The 21,165-nt window shown below is 38.6% G+C and overlaps 2 protein-coding genes across 3 annotated transcripts in view; one reads left to right on the top strand and one right to left on the bottom strand.

Annotated features, from left to right (window-relative positions):
- LOC115621239 overlaps positions 1 to 10,573 on the top strand; it is a 40,701-nt gene extending 30,128 nt beyond the window's left edge. The window contains exons 3-7 of one of the 2 annotated variants that reach the window (XM_030514831.1): positions 604 to 756; positions 3,777 to 3,917; positions 3,976 to 4,090; positions 5,105 to 5,292; positions 10,014 to 10,573. In XM_030514831.1, the coding sequence (XP_030370691.1) occupies positions 604 to 756; positions 3,777 to 3,917; positions 3,976 to 4,090; positions 5,105 to 5,292; positions 10,014 to 10,255 (839 nt within the window). In that variant the 3' untranslated portion in view covers positions 10,256 to 10,573. Of the gene's footprint in view, positions 1 to 603; positions 757 to 3,776; positions 3,918 to 3,975; positions 4,091 to 5,104; positions 5,302 to 10,013 lie in introns of both variants that reach the window. The other variant, XM_030514830.1, reaches the window with a different exon arrangement.
- Positions 10,574 to 13,142: 2,569 nt separating this feature from the next.
- On the bottom strand, positions 13,143 to 20,485 carry LOC115620182 (probable multidrug resistance-associated protein lethal(2)03659). The gene is made up of 7 exons (XM_030513305.1): positions 20,409 to 20,485; positions 19,746 to 19,970; positions 16,557 to 18,473; positions 16,188 to 16,503; positions 15,984 to 16,134; positions 14,970 to 15,924; positions 13,143 to 13,660 (listed from the first exon to the last, which is right to left on the bottom strand). The coding sequence occupies exons 1-7, from the start codon at positions 20,483 to 20,485 to the stop codon at positions 13,333 to 13,335; spliced, it is 3,969 nt and encodes a 1,322-aa protein (XP_030369165.1). The 3' UTR covers positions 13,143 to 13,332.
- Between the last annotated feature and the right edge of the window lie 680 nt (positions 20,486 to 21,165).

Below are 21,165 nucleotides of genomic sequence, written 5' to 3'. Positions count from 1 at the left end.
GCTGCTTGTGAAACGAGGTTAGGCATGCCAGGGATGGGTGGGTCTAGAGTAGAAAAAGCATAAAGTCAACTCACTTTGCACTGCGCCTGTTTTCATTTCATACAAACTTAATGAAGAATTCACCTGTGCCCCCATGTACATACATATATGGGTAAGTGTGCGAAGAGCGCATGGACCGCTCAAGTATGCTTGAGACCCTGCTGAGTTCAGTTGAGTGTGTGTGTCTCTGTGTGGGTGTATGTGTGTATGGTAAACAACAACAACAACAAGAGCAACAACATACATGCCTAACATCTGCGGCTTGGGTCGTATGTTGTTGTTCTCAGAAATTTACATTTTAATCTAGAACAGCCGAGTCGCTAAGCCGCTCGAGGTTTTCGCATCCCGACTGAATTCAGCCACAAACACAGGAACACGCACAAAGTACCAACAAATACTTTTCACTTTTCGCAAAAGTTTTTTCCTTCCTTCCATTTTTGTGACTTTTTCTTTTAGCAATAGTTGTGCCGGAATTTGTTTTGATTGAAATGCACACCACATAGCATCGGAATTTTCCACTTGGGATTAACTTTTGTTTTGTCTCCCCTTCTTCATTCATTTCAGATTATGCCAGCCGGGGGCAAAAGAAGTATGGCGATAAGTGCGACAATACTTTGGAATGTGGCTTTCCCGGCTCCATCTGCGATCCCAAGAAGAAGTCCTGCCAGTGCACCGAAGATCTGCCTGTCACCAATCACTATGATAAATGTGGCAAAGGTAAGTCAAAGTATCTGTGGTCAGATATACATACAAGTAGTACGAGTACGTTTGCCAACCGCGGACCAAAGAGGTTTGCCACATAGCCTCGTTTCCACCACCAAATACTGCTTGCGTCATTTTTTGTTGGTGGTTTATTTTTTTATTTGTGTTACTTGACTGTCAAGCTGCCAAGTTTTCATTAAAAAATTGCAATGCCAGCGACAGGCAAACAAATCCCCAAAAGCTTCATGTTGATTACCGGGCGAGCACAAAAAATGTTGTAAATTAAAATTGAACGTGGCAGCAAAACACAAGTAAAGCAACGCCCGAGAGGGCGAGGCACAGAAACATCTGGCAATTATGCACATTTCATATAATAATGATAATTAATAATTCCCGCGACGTGTGCATAATAAATTAAAATTGAATTGGGCAATAATCAGTGCTCAAATGTTCTTTCTTTTGCCATTGACTCTCTGATCTATGAATTTGTGAGCCATTTTTAAAATTTATGATTTAGTTGTTAAAGCTAAAAGGCATCGTATATTCAAGTTGCATTCCAAACAGGACTTTTTAGTTACTTTCCTTTTCCTTTTACGACAACCCATTAAAATTTCTTGAGAATCGCATGGATAGAAACCGACTTATCTCACGCAAACTAACACTTTGTTTGTGCTTTCGATACAAAAACTAGCATACCCTTTTACCTTTTGAGTACAGGGTATAATGGCGAACGAAACACTTTCGATTCAAAAACGACCTGAACGGCAAGGAAGATCTTGACCAGCCAGAATTCGTGATTACCGAAGGTGAAGTCAAAAAAATGCGTGAGTTTATCGGAAATCAGCCAAAATATTCGATTAAATTAATGAAAATGGAATCAAATATCTTCAAAACAAAAATTTATCGCATTTTAACCGAACAATTGGGTTTGTGAAAGGTGTATTGACTGATAACCCAAAATTGCGACTCATTGTTCGACACTTGTCTCTGATATTTTGACAAAAAATCGCCACTCATGGTGCCGTGTCACTAAAGCCTTATCGAAAAATGGGTTTGCCCATGAAAGAAAAATACTTTAAGGACGTTGAAGCCTCTAAATAGGCGTTCAAAATGCTTCCTGATCGCATAAAACATGTTATTAAGTCGAAATAAGATTATTTTGAATAAAATAAACTGAATTTGCCAAAATATCAATTCTGTTGTCTAAGAACGAAACAAAAAACTTAAATGTAGTTTGTGCCTGATCAAAAGTATTCTTAAAACCTACCCGTGTTACTTCTTGACGACTCTTACTAATATCTTCCACTAAGGGCGTAGGCAGTTTCTTCCAAAAAGGGGGCCAAACAATTTAAATTTTCATTCAATAATGCATTAAAACAATAATTTATGCATATGGTCAATAGAAAAACTTCAAATCCAACTCAGTTCCATTATAAGGCGAAATAGTGCGCCATAATAAATATGTGGTCGAAATCATATTGCGATTTTCTTTAGGAGGGAGGCAACGGCCCCCTACCCCCCCTGCATAAGCCCTTGCCTTTAACCACTAAGGATATATTTGAATAATAATGAAGGATATATTTGGAATAACTATTGGGATTTGTACTGTCATCAATCAATCATCCTTTTCGGTCTTTAACGCATCTAGAATAATAAAACTGCGATGTCTATATGCTATACAAGTATATGTGCTAGTTTAATGTATCGTAGATTGTAACTAACGTAGAAAGGAAGTAGTGGCAAATTTCAAGTTAAAACAAGATAGAACGCTACAGTCGAGCAAGCCCGACAGTAAAATAGCCTGTACACTCCACAAAAAAGAAAAATTTAAAAAAAAAAAACAACAACAACAGCTGCGGGCAGCGCTGCCGACAGTGCTGCAGGCAGCGCATGAGCAGCGATTTTACTTATGGCTATAACTTTCTTCAGAATTGACCTATCATGATGAAATGATGATGGCACACTGACACATTAGTACTAACTGGATGTACCTACCAAAATTGATTTCAAAATTCCGAGAATTACGGAAGTTATAAGTAAAAACACGAATTGCGGGGGAGTGGGGGGGTGCATCGAAAAAAAACTCAAACTCGTACTTTCTCGGTCTGAGGAGAATATGGAAACCAAGTTTGGTTATTCTAGCTCTTATACTTTCTGAGATCCTTGCGTTCATACGGACAGACGGACAGACAGACGGACAGACAGACGGACAGACAGACGGACGGACGGACAAGGCTATATCCACTCGGCTTCTCATCCTGATCAAGAATATATATACTTTGTGGGGTCTGCCACGCCTCCTTCTGTGTGTTACATACATGCGCACAAAACTAGTATAGCCTTTCACCCTTTGGGTACAGGCTATAATGAATGAGCTTCTACAATAAACGGAAATTATTATACTTGTACTAAGAATTCGCTAGAAGCGAAGTCAACAACTGCAAGTAGTGTTCGCATAATGGTTAGCGGGGATCAATATCCCTTAAAAACATTCAAGTTGCGCTTTAGCAATCACCATCATAATGATGATGACGCTTTGGTAAGAAATCTTGGACTTATTTGCAACAATCAGTGTGTATTACCAGTCCTTCTCCAATGTTTACTCACCCATGCTGATGTTATCCAAATACTTAGAACGTGCATCTTGTTAAGCCGCTTTTGCGCGCAGACGTCTGCCAACGCGCTGCCATTCATCATTTATGTTTAGCTTTGGCTATGACAACATTTGTCTGCCCGAACAATACTGACGGCTCCGTTGACTGACAGGCCAACCCTACTATTTCCCCATGCGGCAGTTATAAAATAAACTTCCAAACATGCCCCGACGCAATAAAGCAATATATTGCATAAAGTGTCTGTCTGTTGACTGCGACTAGATACGAGCATATAGACAGTTTGTGTATCAAATGAATCACAGGTCGCACACAAACTGGCCGACAGACTGACTAACACGCACACACACACACACAAACACACAGTAAATCACATATCCATAAGCAATGCTTTCTAATCACAAATCCACACTTTATTTACAGAGGCCGCCGTCAACGAGTCCTGTTTCTTCAATGAGCAATGCGAGGTTAAATATTTTCAGACGGAATGCCGCGATGGACGATGTATTTGTCGGTTCGAGATGTCGCCTATTTGGGGCAAGGATGGCTCTGTCGAGTGCAAAGGTTGAAAAGTCATATTCACACGCTATATTGGCATTGCTAATGGCGTCTCTGTTTGCAGGTCGCCAGGATAAGCGCGGACCCGAGACATACATTGATCCGGCCATGATTGGCGTACTGGTAGGAATGGCATTGATGTTTATTATTATTTGTGTCGTCCTACGATTGTTTAGCCAGTGAGTAAATTGCAGTGCAAACATTTTCTATAAAAACACGGTCGCGCTCTTTTCATCTTTTATGTCTATACACTATGCACTACAGCAATAACTGGGTTAATGGGATGCTTGAAAAGGGACGCTAATTAAAATGTAACCCCCTGTCACTATCGTGCTGCTGTTGCCATAACCACACCCATAACTATAGCCCTATACGTGTTGCCAAATGACACATGAAAATAATTGCCATAATTGGCACGTTCATTAAATTCTGTCTAATAAACAAAATTTTGCATTAATTGGCATTTAACGGCTCTGTGGGCGGTAGGGGAACTATGTGGCAGAGTCAGATCCTTTATGATTAAGGAAAGAGAGTTGTAAGTTATAAATATAATAGTACTTGCGGGGTTTCTTTCCAAGAAGTTCTAATAAGAAGAAATAATACAGAGACAGGCAGAGACTGAGAAATGATATTCATAAATAGCCTGGGAATGTTGTTCACCGCCTCTCAAATGGATACGAGTATACTGATTAGAAACTTCTTAAAAGAACCGAAGAAATTCATAAACGAGAGCTGCTGTAAAGAAATCACAGACTATAGAAACTATAGAATAACTAAAAAACTATTCAATTTCTGCATGATATCGTACATGAAAATTCTAACTCTTAACTCATAATTAGAACATGTTTTCTGCTGCTTTAACTCAACATGCAACTTCCTTTCCTGCGAGTTTGTCTCAAAATTGAAATGGGGTTAAGGTCTTTTAGAAAACGTATACATTTAGCGATAAGTTAATTCTTGTTCTTCCAATATACTTTTTAAAGCTCAGAAAGTTTGACAATCATTCATTGTTACTAACACAATTTCTTTGACAAATGAGTAAACTAAAGCAAAAGTATGTTTTGTTATTTGTTTACCACGCGAAGGGACACCCGAATGTTTATACAATACACTCATGTTTCAAGCACCTTTACGAGTAAACCCATATTGGTTTGATTCTTATTTTATTGTCCTGTTGTCCTTTCTGCTTACAGAGCTCGCTGGCATGACAATCGGACAATCTTTAATACGCCCAATCCGCGCCTGATGAATGTGTCGCTACTAAGGGACAGCAAGCTGTTGCATGGCCAGGAGCGACGTGGCTCCCGAATGTCGGTGAGAGCACCCTCCCGCCAGCCCAGCATGGCCTCGTTGCGCCCCCACTCGCCCAATCCGTCGCTAGGTAAGACAGGTTTGTATTCCATTCTATTCCTCTTTTTTTTTCATTTTTGATGACACTTCCAGTTGTTTGTCTTTGGGTTTCTTTTTTGTTTCATGATTTGCGTTGAAGCGACAAAAGCCAAAAATTATGTTTACAGCAACTTCGACAGTCAGTCAGTCAGTCAGACAGTCAGTCAGTCAATCCGCAAATCCGACAGTCACTTAACAAAAAGTCACAACAAAGAAACGCACCGTCAAACAGACAACAACTCGGCCGACATGCTACATAAGTACCAACCAAACAATCATAATACTTGCGACATCACCACATTTATTTAAGAAATAGACAGTAAAATTATAAATAATACGAGTATACCCGAATTTGTGTGCGTGTGTCTGTGAGTTGGCGAAAATTCCAATTGCTACCAAATTAAGAATTTGGGTATTTTTAGGGCAGAAGCGCGTGAGTTTGCTCAAAAGTTTGATTTAAGCAAACAAATTCTTCATACAGAACTGGTCATTCAAATGGAACTTGAAAGATACGTAGCCACTCTGTAAATATAGTATAACCTTTTAGGATTTTTTGAAAATATAGAAACTGCTAAAAACACGGGCTTTCTCTTTCTAGTTTAATATTTCATTTGCTGTTGAGTTGAACAAATCGATTATCAAATCAACTCTAAAACTTGTCCATTTAAAAAACATTTCAAGGTGAAGAATATTAACTCAGTTATATTGTTCTTATAATAGCTTTTGTACCAGCTTAATAATCGTTTCTCCAGGGTCCTCACACAATTATCATTATCATTATCGAGTATATGACTCCACTATACATCAAGAATTTGAACTGTGCTTCTTAAAATAAAATATTTCGCCTTAAATATATTTTTAGAAAACATTCAGATAAGATTTACATCCAAAGAAATGTGTATAGCCATCTAAAATAGATAATTCTGGCCTGTTTTCACTTTAAAAATGAAAAAGGATAGATAGTATTCTATCGAACAATATTTCGATTCTTCCAAAGAATTCTGGAACTTTTTTAGAAATGAAAAAGAATTGCAATTAAGAATCAATTCTTTTTTCGGCTAGGCCAGATTGGAAGAGATAGATTTATTCACGGTTTCAAGGATTCTGAACAGAAAACATATTGTGTTTTTTGGAAACAAGAATCGTTTATATCGTTTCTGCCATATATAAAGGGAATCCGACACAGTAACTTAAATTTAAGTTAAAAATGATGCAAAAACAAACATTTCAAGTAGGAATTTGTTGTATAGTAGGTGGAAGGTGTTATAATAACTATTATTTAAATCCTCACAAATAGTTTACAAATAAGCAAGTATTTTAGAATGTTTTTGAATACACAAGTAATTCTCTGGTGAACACTTTTAGGAGATGCTGAAAGAATTAATTAAATTCAGTGATTTAATGAATGTTAAAAGTGGGTTTGACTCAGTACAGTAAAAACACTGTTGAAGGTCATAAACGTAGACACATTTAGAATTTTTCATGCAAATGCAGGTCGTTTGATTACATAGGCATGAACATGTTTATGACTAGTTTACGACTGAACCCAAACAGCCCACCATTAATTTTAATTATCCAACTTGGTGAGATGAATTAATATTTAAATACCGAGTGTTGCATTTTAAGCCATAAAAGAGCAGAGTAATAATTTTTGAAATTACTAGCAAAGTGCGAAATATTGGCATTGAATGTAAGTAGTGGGCCCAAATCACTGGCTAGCAGTGTCATTTGTTTTTCGACAAAGATATCGCTACCGAATGAATAAAAAATAAAGAAAGCACTTTGCCCGGCTCTATCAATTTGACTGACAGTTGGACGACAAGTAAATGCTACAGTTTAAAAGACACTTGTATTTAATGTTGTTTGTTGTTGATGTTATTGTTGTTGTTGTTGTTGCTGTTGCTGTTTTCGTCGACTTAAAAGTTCCACTGACGGTTAGCGTAGAATTGGCTTTTAGTTACTTTTATTAAATGATGAGTTTTTGGGGTGTGAAGCAAAAAAAATATATATATATAAAAAGCATCTTCTATACGTATTGCCCTCGTTTCCAACTCATTAAGGACGCATGATACGGTCCAAGAGCAATACGCGCTCCAGTGATTCGCGTGTCAGCGATGTCTCCACCTGTTCCCGCCTCCTGGAGCATCCGAGTGCCGCCAGCCAACACAACGCTGTCCATAGCCATTTCTTGCCGTATGTGCCAACAACCACAGCGGCTGCCGCGCCCAATGCCGCTCATGCCGCACATGCCGGTGCCGCTGCCACAACCACAACCATGACAACAACAACGAATGCTGCCTCACAAGCGGGGCATGCATCACCAGCGGCATCCGCCACAGTTACAACCACCACCTACGTTGCGTCTTCGGGTGCGGCGCCCGCTTGCGGCATGTCACAGGCCCCAGCTAGGGCGAATAAGTTTTAGCCTAGTATCGTCATACTCGTATATTAAATGCAAGCTAACCATATCAATGAAAAGAAAAGGCGCCCATGAGGTATGAATGAATAATCGTCCTTTTTCTGAATGTGTTAGCAGTATTGTTGCTGTAGTTGTTATTGTTGTCGTTGTTGTTCAAAGCTGTTGTTGTACAACTAAATCTAGTACTAAGTCGTAGTTGAAGTTGCATTCAAATGTAGTCTATACTGCCTTTTTATATCGTACTACTACCTCTACTACTACTACTTGTACTACAGCTCTACAAACCTCTCTCCCAGCAACAAAAACACTTACAGACATACAAACAAAAACACACACACAAACATACTTCAAGAGAAAAGACCCAACTGCCCAACAATTCTGAAAACTAAATGTCAGTTGTGTGTCCTGTTCTGTGACCAAACGTAGTTAGACACTCCCACTCCGATCCTCTCTGTGCTAGTATTTAACAGACTCAGCCAGAACTCATAACACAATCATTACACCACCCAGAAAGCAGAGAGTGATTTTCATTTAGTTCTGATGATGATTTTCTTTTCCGCCATTTAGTTGATTTTGAGGCACGGCTTTTTCAGTTTTATTTTTCTTATTTTTCTTTCTTGTGTCTCCTTGGTTCGTTGGCATAAAACCAAACCATCAAAATAACCATAAAAGCTTACTCTTTTTTTTCAATTCTATATTTCTTACCCCGTATATTGTATAATATTATAGTATATGTATGTAAGTAGAGAGCTGAGATCCTATTAGACGCCAGATAACTCATGTTTTTCCCTACAAAGCTAAGCCACAAACTTGGAGCAACTATTAGATAACGATATTTCTGTCAAAATATTTTTAGAACGTCAGTAAAAAAACCTAAATAATATTTGTTGACATTGAAGACAAATTTTATTTAAAATATGTGTTTATAGTATAGACCTTAGAAGGGAAGATATTAAACCCACCAGTTGACAAATGGTACGAAAGAATCGTATTGCTCTTAAAAACAAATACACATACCACCTTTATTTGTTATATCGATCCCAAATGTATCGATAAATTTGTATTTTTATTTTTAAATTTTTTTGAATTATAATTAAGAAAGTTTAAATATGCCGTCTGTTGTGAAATTAAACCCATAGATGACCCTTAGCTTATCAGAAACAAAGTGGTTGCTCGGTGGAAAGACAAAGATATGTCAACTATGAGTCCAGAAAATGATTAATGTCATTCTGATAAAATATCAACAAGCCTAAATAAGTTGTTATAAGTTGGAGATTTCTCAAAAGCCATTAGAAACCCTTAAATAATATTGCAGATATGATATTGGTGACAAGGAGCGTAAAAATTCTCATATGACAGATAAGGTTACTGAACCTGCAACAAAATACTTCGTAATCAACGTTTTCTGGAAACAAGAATAGACATACTCTTATTTTGCCGTTATATGTATCAGGCAAAGGCACTTTCTAGGCAACACTATGGATAGATATTATAGATAGAAATTCAAATTTTCGAAATCTCCACAATTCGTTCAAACTAAGTTCATATTCCCTCTTTGCAAGGGCTTCAGACGTTCCTTTGGACAAGGAACTTTTTCAAATCAAATTTAAAAAGAAAAATTATAATTACTTAACCAGCTCGAAGTTTTCTTTTAAACAATTACGTCGTCATCAAAAGACAAGGCGTGTGTTCTGAAAACTTTTGTTTTTGTAAGGCTTAACCTCCAGCTGCTCAAAACTAATAACAATTTGAATATACTTGTATATTTGATTTTCATTATTTTTTGGTCCCACTGCCTATTTATGGGTGCGTTAAGAGCCTTACTCTTAGACCAGCAAATAGTTTGCCGCACAAGTAAGTCGCAAGGCAGTTCTTGTATATTTTAGGACATAACTCCCATTGATTATAACATAATTTTTAGGAGAAATCAAATAAATTTGTGCACAAATTATTTGCATGTCTGACCATTAGTTTATAACGTAACCAAAACATTAAATAAATATGCTTTAGATGCTCAAAGCAAATAGTTTCTAAATTTGTATCAATCAATTAAAACTAAATAATAAATAGTTTTGAAAATACTTAGCTCAATATAACATGAATTATCTGCGTCCTGTAAGCTGCTCAGAGTAGTTAAAAATTATGTCCAATGTACTGCCTTCTTTGTAACCTGCTATGTGCTCTGTGATCTAACCTGTGATAACTGCACATACTGGTTATCCGTAGTGTCCATAAACTGCTGAAATTATTCGCATATGTAATAACTAAAGAGTCTTATTTCATAAACCCAATAGATTCGCATGGCACCGCCAGCAACGCCTCGGCCGCATCGGTGCGCTCGAATCGCAGCAATTCCGTGGCACCGGGAAAGGTGTCTAGTGCCCAGCACGAGCGTCACGGATCGGCGCATCGTCAGCACGGACATCATGCAGTGCAGTCGCCACAGGATCAGAAGCTGATCACCAACATCACGGCGAACCCGAATCCGGTGGCTGAGAGCGTTACCGTCGAAATTATCGAACCGGTGTCAAAGTAAAGGCGGAATGGAAACATTGGAAACACCCGAATACACACACACACATATACACAAACAAACAAACGGAATGTTCGAAATCGTACATATATATGTATATGCACGCAATAATAAGGCCCATATGGTCAGACACACATAATGCCATGAATAGTTTTTTTTAAACGAAACCATTTTTTGCAATTAACGACAATTTTTAATGAAATATTATATACAAGGCATATAAACATTTTTGCAGACACACGAGAAATCAAATGCTAATTACATAATTACTTACATATATATATAGCGAGCAATCTATGTATATATTGTCCAGATATATACAAAAACACCGTAAGAAAAAAAATTTAGAAAAAAACCTTGCATAACAAATTCATACTACTCTTTTTTTCAAAAAAAAATAAATAAAAATGAATACAAAAAAATGAAAATTGAAAAAATACAATGAAGTGAATAATTTCAAAGTTCTTTATATATACAAATATTGTACGCAGTTACAAAGCTTTGGGTTAAACGCTTTAAAAATTAATGAAAAAAAAAAAATGTTAAAGAAGGAAAACCGACCCTTTTATGCGTAGGCACCCAAGTAAAGATTTATTGCGTTAGCTATTCAATGAACAATAGGAACAACCCGTTTATATAGACACAATTAAAGGTAACCATTTAGAATGCCCTTTTTTTTAGATAATTCTTACTTACATTCACATGTAATGCTTTAAATGAATAAATAAAACATTGCCAAACTCTTAGACACAACACACAACAATGACAAGCTAATTATGTACAGTGTACATGCGCACAACGCCTTATCTATAAAAACAATATATATATATTTACTATATATGTATGTATATGAAAAGAAGCCCCAACTATGGAGTAGTTATGTAGTTATAACGCAGGTTCCAGCCACGCCTCTAGAACATTCCATGCCAAGCGATTGAGATGCGATGCGATCCGATGCGTTGAGATACCAATAGGCTGCTTGTTATAACCAAAGAAAAAACGATAAACAACCTCGGGACCATATTTTATAATCAAAATATGCGTTTCAAAACGAAGCACGCACGTTTAGTTATTCAACAACTAGTATGACATACAACAAATGTAAAGTAAACATTTTTAGTTCAATTTTAAACGAAAATAAAAACTACAACTCTTTAAGTGAATTGCAAACGCCAGCTGTGCACTTTTTACCTTTTACGAAACGACAAAGAACGTACATATATTGTATTACGACTAAATTTTAACCTATCGATATGTAAAACGCTAGCTGAACTAAAGTTTAGGGAACACACACTCACACACATACACAGACAAACAGACAGACACACGTCGTAGTTCTTAGCGCCTATTTAAGCTGGTAATAGAAAACAACACACACAAAACAATTGACTTCCATTTAAAATATATTTTCGCTGGGTTTGTTTGAAATTTTCGTTCAAAACCTTAACTCCACCATCCCCACACCCCCTCTCCAACACTTTTGAATTTTGTTTAGCACTTGGCATTGGGCAGACCACGAATAGGGGAAGATTTTTGATTTGTCCAATGCTCTAAGTCTTAGACAGAGAAACAACAAACACAACTTAAAACAAATTAACAATAACACACATAGACCTTAAATTTTAAGCCATAGCATGTAACATTTTTGAAAGTACAATTTAAAAAAAAAAACAAAATAACAATTTGTTTGTTTTTCTGCAAATCCCCAGAACAGAACTCTCGTTTGCTTTTGTGCTCAATCAAAGAAGCTTAACTGTGAGAATAACAATGAAAACCGAAACATAAACAAAAACAAAAACCACATGTTTCTATATGTGAACAAAAGTAAATAAATAAAACGTGCTAGCTAATATTTATAAATGGCTGTCTAAATGGCAACACTTAGTAGAACAAAAAATTAGAGAATACAAAAAACTATGATTAAAATGTTAAAAAGCCGAAGTATATTAAACTTTTTGCTTAAATCGAAAACCAAAAATCAATTTAAATTAGAGAAGAAGAAAAGACAAGAAGAACAATTTAAGAACTAGCAACATTTTTATTCAAACCAAATGCATCGAATTTTTTCTCAAACAGCAATCCAACAATCTTATTTTTAGGAACTTGCATTCGAATACATATGAAAACAATTTAGATTTTGGAATTTGGGGAAGGATTCCAAAGTTTAACTATGTTTTTGATCATTTTACAAAAACACTCTCACTCACACTCACACACCACACCTAAACTTAAAACTAATTTAAAAAATACTCCAAAAACACTGATTTTTCTATTTACAAACATCTATGAATTAATGTTGAAGGCAGACTTTAAGCGAATTTTGAATAAGCAAAAATATATATTATATATATTACGATGATAAATGCTTTATTTACTTTAATATTTATACATACGTATATACCTATATATATACATACAATTAAAGTCTAGTCTTGAGGAACATAAGCGAAAACTATGCGATAAATTCATTTACACTCTACCAAAGAAGAATTTTATATACGAAGCAAACAAAGACAAGAAAACCAACAACTTGAATTGCTAATATACATAATATAGTATACAAAAAGAAAGTACATTACAAATCGCACATCTAAGCCATTCGAAAACTAATGTTAAACTAATAAAATCTATATTCATAAAACAAAAAAATGAAAAATGAATGAACAAATAAAATTCTCATGTGACTTGTGACTACGGAGCAACCGAGAAAAGAACTCTAGAAGTTGAAGGTAGTTGTACTCTTATTTAGAAAATCAAAACCAGACAGTAGGAACGAATGTAGCGAACAATATGCAAGTAATGTATTATTAATGATAAAAACAAAAAACAACAAATCAATGCTCTATTCAAACTTAACAACAAAACGAAAACAAGAACAAAAACAACAATGTTATAAGCAAAAAGTAAAAAATCGACACTTTATTTATACATAAAAACAACTACGTTATATAAAGTACATACATATATCTAACTTTAAAAATCAGTTCACTATAATAAAAATTATATTACCATACCTTACAAAACAAAATCGATTAACAGTCTTTATATATGCCTTATCCCACCAGTAATCTCAGACCCAACTACAAGGTTGTGCCTTTGCAGACGCTGCCTCTAATCTGAGGATCCTCCCCAGCCAATCGTTTCTGCACCACTCGCTTGTGGTAGCTCTGCTCGGCCACAAAGCGCAGGTGCTTGGCCGTGCCCGCACCCGTCCTCTCCACAAAGCGATAGAGATAGCCGTTGCGTTGCTGCAACAGGTCGTGCGGATGCCCCAGCTCCACCATGCGCCCCAGATCCATGACCAGCACTCGATCATTGTCCATCACCGTGTGCAGTCGATGTGCAATGGTCAGCACCGTGCAGTTCTCGAATTTTGTGTGTATGGCCTCCTGTATGAGTTGGTCCGTTCTAATATGGAGAATGAGAATCAATCAGTCACTCTTTATATATTCAATTGAGCCAAATATTTGTTAGATATAACGAAAAATAGCAAATAACTTGGCAGTTCAAAATTGCGAAAAAAAAAATTCTACAAATTACACACACAGCAACAAAATAAATTCATGCTGAGCCAAGGGCGTAGGCAGGGTAAGACAAGGGGCGTTGCCCCTCTAGAAAAAATTTTGCCATATAAAGTCGACCACACGTTCATTATTATGACGCATTATATCGCCTTAAAATGGATCTGAGTTGGATTTGTTGAAGTTTTTTCAATGATCATATGCACGTTTTTTTTAAATGCATCGTGCATTACAAGTATTTAATCAAAATTTTAATATTTTTGGGCCCCCCCTTTGGTAAAAGCTGCCTACGCCCTTGCTTAGAGCAGACAAAGAATGTAACTATTTGTCGAATTAAGTTTTAGGTTAAGCTAATGCACTTAAGCTCAAATATTATATCGTCAAAGTTAAATACAACTTCCTACAAAATCTTGCTTGAGGAGGCGTTTCCTTAATTTGGCAACATTTTTGAACCTTTATCTTTCACTTTCCAGCTTGATAATGCTCTGGCTTAAGCCGCCCGGGTTGTGTAAAACTGTATAAATAGGCAGAAAGTATATTTATTGGAATGCCCTTCTTGCTGCCCAGATGTTAATGTGATTGAGAATGGCTCTCACGTAAACTGTATGAATCTGGAAGGTAGTTTGCAAAAGTCGAATCATTAGACTATAGAATGTCTTTATACAATTATCTTCCTAATCGAATTTGCGACATTATTTCCCATCAAGGGGGTTGCGCACAGGAATTGATAAAGCCAATATTAATATTTTAAAACAACTTCAAACTCATTTTTTAGTTTAGTTTTTAGTTGAAGAGAGATGAAAATAAATTTTTAATTGGTTTGTTTTAAATACTAGAACACAAAATTATGATTTTGTTGCTTACATTGTTTCTTTTTTAAATTAATTATTTAATTGTTCAATCTGTTTTCAAGGAATCGTTTCGTATTGTTAATAGAAAATAAATGTACATACTACATAGTCCTGTCATAAGTAGATCTAGGTTATTAAAGCCCTATAATTGGCATTACTATAATTGGAATACACTACACTAATATTGATCGAGATGGTCGAAAAAATAAGACACCTAAGAAAGCTTATACTACGTCTGACTATTAGAATTCGAATTGACCTTTTGTCGAAGAATATGGAATCTGTAGCCCATTCCCTTTTAAGGGTTTCTTTTCACCCAGTTGTTCGCTTTAATTGTCAACTTACTCAGGATCCACATTGGCCGTTGCCTCGTCCATTATTAAGATCCGATTATTGCGCAGTATGGCACGAGCTAGGCAGATCAATTGGCGTTGTCCCATGCTGAAATTGGCACCGCTATCATGTACTCGACAGCTCAGGCCGCCATCTAGCTTGCCCACGTTGTTCTTTAGCTTGACCGCATCGAGGGCGTCCCATAATTCCGCATCTGTTTTCTGTTCGAACGGATCCAGATTGTGACGCAAGGTGCCCGAGAAAAGCACCGGCTCCTGGGGTATAATAGAGATACGACTGCGCAGATCGTGCAAGCCCAGCTGAGCGATGTCATGGCCATCGATTTCGATTAGACCCTCGTTGATGGCCAAACGAAAGATCGCCTGTATGATGGAAGACTTGCCCGCTCCCGTGCGACCCACTATGCCAATCTTCTCCATAGGATGTATGGTGAAATTAAGACCCTTTAGCACGTACTCGGGTTTCTCTTTCTGGCTGTAGCACAGACGCAAATTCTGAAAATGCAATTGGCCCGCATGGGGCCATTGAGTTGGCAAATTGACTGAAGCGGGGGTTTCGTAGGACGGCTCTGGTGGGGTATTCATATACTCCAGAACTCGTTCCACACTCGTCATATTGTTCTCCATTTCAACCGTTTGTCGCATGCCCCACTGGCACATGAGCACAAGGGTCATGGACTGGGTGATGGCTAAGCCGACATCGCCGCTATAGTACTCGCGATTGATCAGCAGAAAGCTGAAAGTAACAGCCAATATATAGAAGACACAGATCAAATCGGTCCAGAAGGCAAAGGCACGATTGAGGCTGGAGTACAAGTATAGTGCCGAGGTGTTATCATTTTCCAGTCGATGGAAGTCCCGCTCGAATCGCTTTGTGGCGTTCAGAGAGCGAATGGTCGTGAGACCTCTGAAGGTAGCTATCGTATGAGTGTAGATGGGGCTTCTGGCTGCAGAAAATATTCAGTAGATATGCGAGCTATTTTCTAGGAAACTACTGCATACTCACTGATAGTTTCAATGCGCCTGAGACTGCGACTAGCGCCAATGTAAAACCGACGACAGATGTAAAGAAGCACAATGACAATGAAAGCGGGAACGAGTAGCCAAGTATTGGCCATTGCCACAACGGCCATGACCGCCAGCGCATTCACAAAGAACTGAAAAGATGTGTTTAGATACGGAAGACAACTCTCTCTCACTTATCACCCACCTCAATGGAATCCATTATAGACTGTGGCAGGGTTATATCAATAGCTAGAATATCACTGGAGAATCGGTTGAGTATACGACCCGATGTTGCCACAGTGAAGAAGCTCATGCAGGCACGAATAATGGCACGGAACATATAGTTGTGTGCCCGTATCGAGATGCGCAGACACATCATGAAGAACCCGAACGTGCGCAGAATATAGAGGACAAGCGTGCTCACCATCAGGATGGCATATATAGTGACCATATGCATACGAATCTCAGTGTACTCATGCATGGGCTCATGCTGATTGGGTTCCGTCTCCTCCCAGGTGGCCCTAAGAAAGCAAAAATTATTTTCAATGTCTGCCTCTGACAGCTCTATACGCACCATTTGGAAATGAAGATATCCATGGCTGACTCACAGCCTCGAGCCAGCAGGAAGAAGAGAAATATAAGCAGCACCACTAGTGGTAGTCCCAGAAGAGCGAAGTACGCCCTGTATGTGTGGAATTTGACGTGACCGCGCAATTGCTGCTCCCTGTACTCTTCCTCCGCGCTATTGTCGACTGATTGTCCTATTGTTGTCTCCTGCTCTGTGGCCTCATAAATGCTATCGGAGCGGCCGTGACGCAGGCGCATCACCTCGTTATCATTGAGCACGGACATGCGGAAGCGTATGAGCTCTTTAAGCGACTCGTAGCCACCCTGTATGGTTGCATTACCGCCCTCCATCAATACTAGATGGTCAGCATGCTTCAGCAATTGGACGCGGTGCGTCACCAATATCCTGATCTTATCGCTAAGAAATTCATTGAGACAGCGATCCAAGAGCAATTTTGCAACTTGTGTGTCCACCGCAGACAAGGGGTCATCAAATATATAAATGTCTGCCTGTCGATAGACAGCACGTGCCAGACTTATGCGTGCCTTCTGCCCACCACTCAGACTCGCCCCTCGCTCACCAACAATGGTGGCATCGCCTTGCTGTAGCTGCTTGATATCCTTCTCCAGTTGGCAAACCCGCAACACACGTCTATAGCGTTGTTCGTCATATCGCTCCATAAACACGATATTCTCGCGCACCGTGCAGCAGTTCAGCCAAGGCTCCTGCGGCGCATAGCTGAGTACGCCATTTAGTTCCACACTGCCACTACTGATCTCCAGCTCTCCCAACATGGCGTGGAGTAGAGTGCTCTTTCCAGCACCCACATTTCCCACAATACCCAAAAATTCCTGGGCACCCACATGAAAGCTGATGTCCTCAATGTGCTGGGCACGTTTCTTTTGTTTCTCTCCCTCCAGCACTACCTTATCCCAGCTAGCGCTCAGCTTACGCAACGTAACGCTCTTATGAAGGGCATGGGGATTATGGACCCGACCATAAAAATTACCCTTATCCTCCTCATCGTCGTCATCATTGAAGTTGTCGATGCCACCATCCGCAGGATCCTCGTGCTGCAACAGGAAATCCACAACTCTGTGACCCACCACAAAAGTCTCGGTCCAGCAGTTAACCGCATGAGGCCAAAGATGGAGCAATGATTCGCTGAGGTGATCCAAGTAAGAGGACACAATGAACACCTTCTGGGCTGTCACAATGTCTCCGGTGTATACGTATGTGATCAGGCATAGAAAGAGCGCCAGTTTCGAGATCATCCCGGTGCATTGAAGCGCAGCATACACATACATGGAGCCCCGTATGGCTCCCATTTCTTTCTTCCGCACGCGTTGAATTAGCTTGGCAAACGATTTTTCCCAAGCATACATTTTAATCAGTTGCATGCCGGATATAATCTCTCCAATGAGCTTCACACGCTCATCACCGTGTTCGGCCGACAGGCGCTTAAAACGGGCCGTAGCCTTGGCAGCCCACGCCTGGAATGGTATAAAGAGTATCAGGGTGGTCATGCCCACCAGTGCGGGCCAGCCAATCACTTTGTAGATTATGTAACCAAAAACAACGGCCTCCAATGGGCCCGACCACAGATTATGGAAAAAGTAAAAGGACTCCCTAAACGGCGGCAAATCGGTGGACATTATCGCTATGGCATAGGCACTCATCCCAGTATTGTCGGCAGCCACAGAGACGCGCAAACACTTTCGATAGACTAATCCGGCGCAGGCCAGTCGAATCCGGGTCGCCACGGTAAACATATGGAACATGAACGGATGGTAGCAGAGCGACGTAATCAACGAACAAAGCACCACGCCCATGGCATATAAATACGCTGAACGTTTCGATACGTCATTACCGCTCTCCGAGAAGTAACTGACCAGTCCGCCAAGCATTAGCGGCTGCGTTGCACTAAAATTAGTAAAGCTTGATTAGTTTTCGTCAGCATAGGGGCTTGGAAGATAGGGAAAGCTAGTGTGCTAATGTGTTAGTTCTAGGCAGACCTCTTTTAGAAACACATTTCTTTCGCATACCTTCCCTGACCTTTTTTCTCAGCTACTTGTAAACAATGCCCTTTATACCCTCAATCAGAGGGGTATTTTTATAGATATTCCCAAGACAGGACAAGGTTGTTTTTTTTATTAACAACCGGATGGAAAATCCAGCTCCACAAATTGTTTCACTTTATTTTCTGGCTACAACGAATTCTATAAACTAGAGTTATTTATTATTATAGAGTTGTAATTTTTCAAAAGTTATGGTGAGACAGACAGACGGACGGAGAAAGAGTGTTGTAATTATTGGGCAAAAAAGAAGAAGAAGAAGCAGCTAAAAGTAGCTTCGGTGAAGTGGTTCGTAAGAGCAGTGTGGAAAAAAGCCGAGCTTTTAATTTTATTTTCAAAAAAAAAGTCCGATTGTTTTGACGCTTCTATTATTAAAAGGCACTGATTTTACGGCTATGACTAAACCAGATATAGATGCTAACAAATGATAATGATTTGGCATTCTTAGGAAGTGCCGATAAGGGCCGTGCTTTTAATTTAATTTTACATTTTTACTCTTCAAAGTGGCATTGATTAAGTGCTGTATTAAAAGTGCTGATTTTCAATAAATAGTAAAAATAAGTTTTTCTAATTGATACAATTACTTGTAGATCGGATAAACAAACGAACTTTTTACATATCATTATACCCTGTACCCGTGATGAGAGAAATCGATCTAGACATGTCCGTCCATCCGTCTGTCCGTCTGGATGAACGCCTGGATTTCGGAAACGGTTGAGCGCACATTTACCAAACTTGGTATGTAGACGCTCCTAGTCCCTAGGCTTCATGAGTTTATTTTATTTTTTTCATTTTCCCGCCCTTCCCCCGCTACAGAATTTCGTCAATACCGTCCACATTTCACATCTAAATCGGTTAATTCTAAGAACAGTTATTAGCCTGTACTCCGGTACTATGCCCACAAGTTGCAGCATCAAGTTCGCTCTTCTTCTTCCTTTTGCTGGGTACAGGATATTTCACTGTCGGGCTTGCTCGACTGTAGCGTTCTCTCTTGCTTTAATTTTATTTGAAGTTGAAAAGACAAACCTTAAGGCACTTCACAAAGATAGGTTTCATATCTGTTTCACTTTCTATTTCTCTCTTTTAATCTGACATCAGGACATTGGGCACACACACTTACTGTATTGCAATCTCCAGGAGTGAATAGACGATGCAGAGGGGCACAAAACTACTGCCATATGCCTTGAATACCATGTGCAGCAGATTAGGTCGCTTGCGCTGCAACTCAAGCTCCCAATGGAGGGAATGGGAGACCTGCGCACTGTCCAGCGATGGCACGTGGGCATATAAGTCCGCAGGTTGTACGCAGCCCTTCACACCTAGTCTCAAAATCTCTCGTGTCCAGCTGGGAATAGTCAAGTGTTTGAATGGTTTTTGCTTTAATTCATTGTGATATCGCACCGAATTCTGTTTTATCGGAGGGGTTATAAATTGAATGTATGTAGCTGTCACAAGGCGGACAAGTCGCTCGTCATAAATCTATGGGACCAGACTACCTTAGCAGTATTATCTTATCATGGTAATAGGATGTGACCACAAAATGCCAATCGTGCTTTAAAACTCTTCAGGGGTTTGGCAAATATTTCATTAATTTCAAAATATTACTCATACGCCACAGAGGTCGCATTAGCTTTACACAAAAAATGTATATATGCTTCTAAATTTATTTTTTAAAAAAATAATGGGAGGAACAATTCACTGTTAATCCATAAAGTTTGCTTAGCTGATAATCCTGTTACTAAGATTACTTTCAAATCTCTTTAATATTTGCGTTTACACTCACATAAAGAACCACTTCGAGAAAAAGTTGGCCTGCAGTCGCGGATTCGGTTTTCGATTCCGGTTTATCGTTGAATTCATCTTGGCATTTTAGAATAAATCGCATGCATTGAAGTTCCAAATACCATATAAATATATACGATTATGTAAGTATATAAATAGGTATGTATTTATATAAAAAAGAACTTCTTTTCACCATTCACAAATTCAAACTTAATCAGCTTTTTTTTTCCACCGAACCGTACGCGATTTCAATTGCAACTGAGTCGGTGCGCGCCATAGCAGTTGATATTTAACCAAACAGCACGACTACTACTACTATGTTCCGAATCATTGTTATAAATCAAAGATCCGCACACCAGTCTATCGCAGCTAGTGGTGCTTTTATCAAAATTCCCACTGACAGCCACCCATCATTGTTGGCAGCCGCAGCCATTTTGCCTGCTGGAAATTTTATTTTTGTTTACCACTTGTTGTCCGATCGTTCCGTATTTTCGGATGCAGCAGCAACATTTTCCTACTCATGCCCGTCCGTCGTAGTTTCATATCTTATCTTGCTCAAGATTTTTATTTGTATTCATTACTGTAGTCAAGAGTTGACAGCTTTAATTGAAACTAGACATATTTATTACAAAATACTCACTGAGCGGGCGCGCTGCTTGGATACTATGTTTTTTAATTCTTTATCTATTTATTTAAAAAAGTGTCAGCTCATCAACCCTTACATATTTATTGCATAATATATTTATAATTTTGCAGAA

Source organism: Scaptodrosophila lebanonensis, unplaced genomic scaffold, assembly GCF_003285725.1.
Source record: "Scaptodrosophila lebanonensis strain 11010-0011.00,11010-0021.00 unplaced genomic scaffold, SlebRS2 tig00000024-arrow-pilon, whole genome shotgun sequence".
Lineage (NCBI taxonomy): Eukaryota > Metazoa > Arthropoda > Insecta > Diptera > Drosophilidae > Scaptodrosophila > Scaptodrosophila lebanonensis.
The sequence above is the reverse complement of the archived record's forward strand: the minus strand, read 5'-3'. Positions and strand labels throughout refer to the sequence as shown.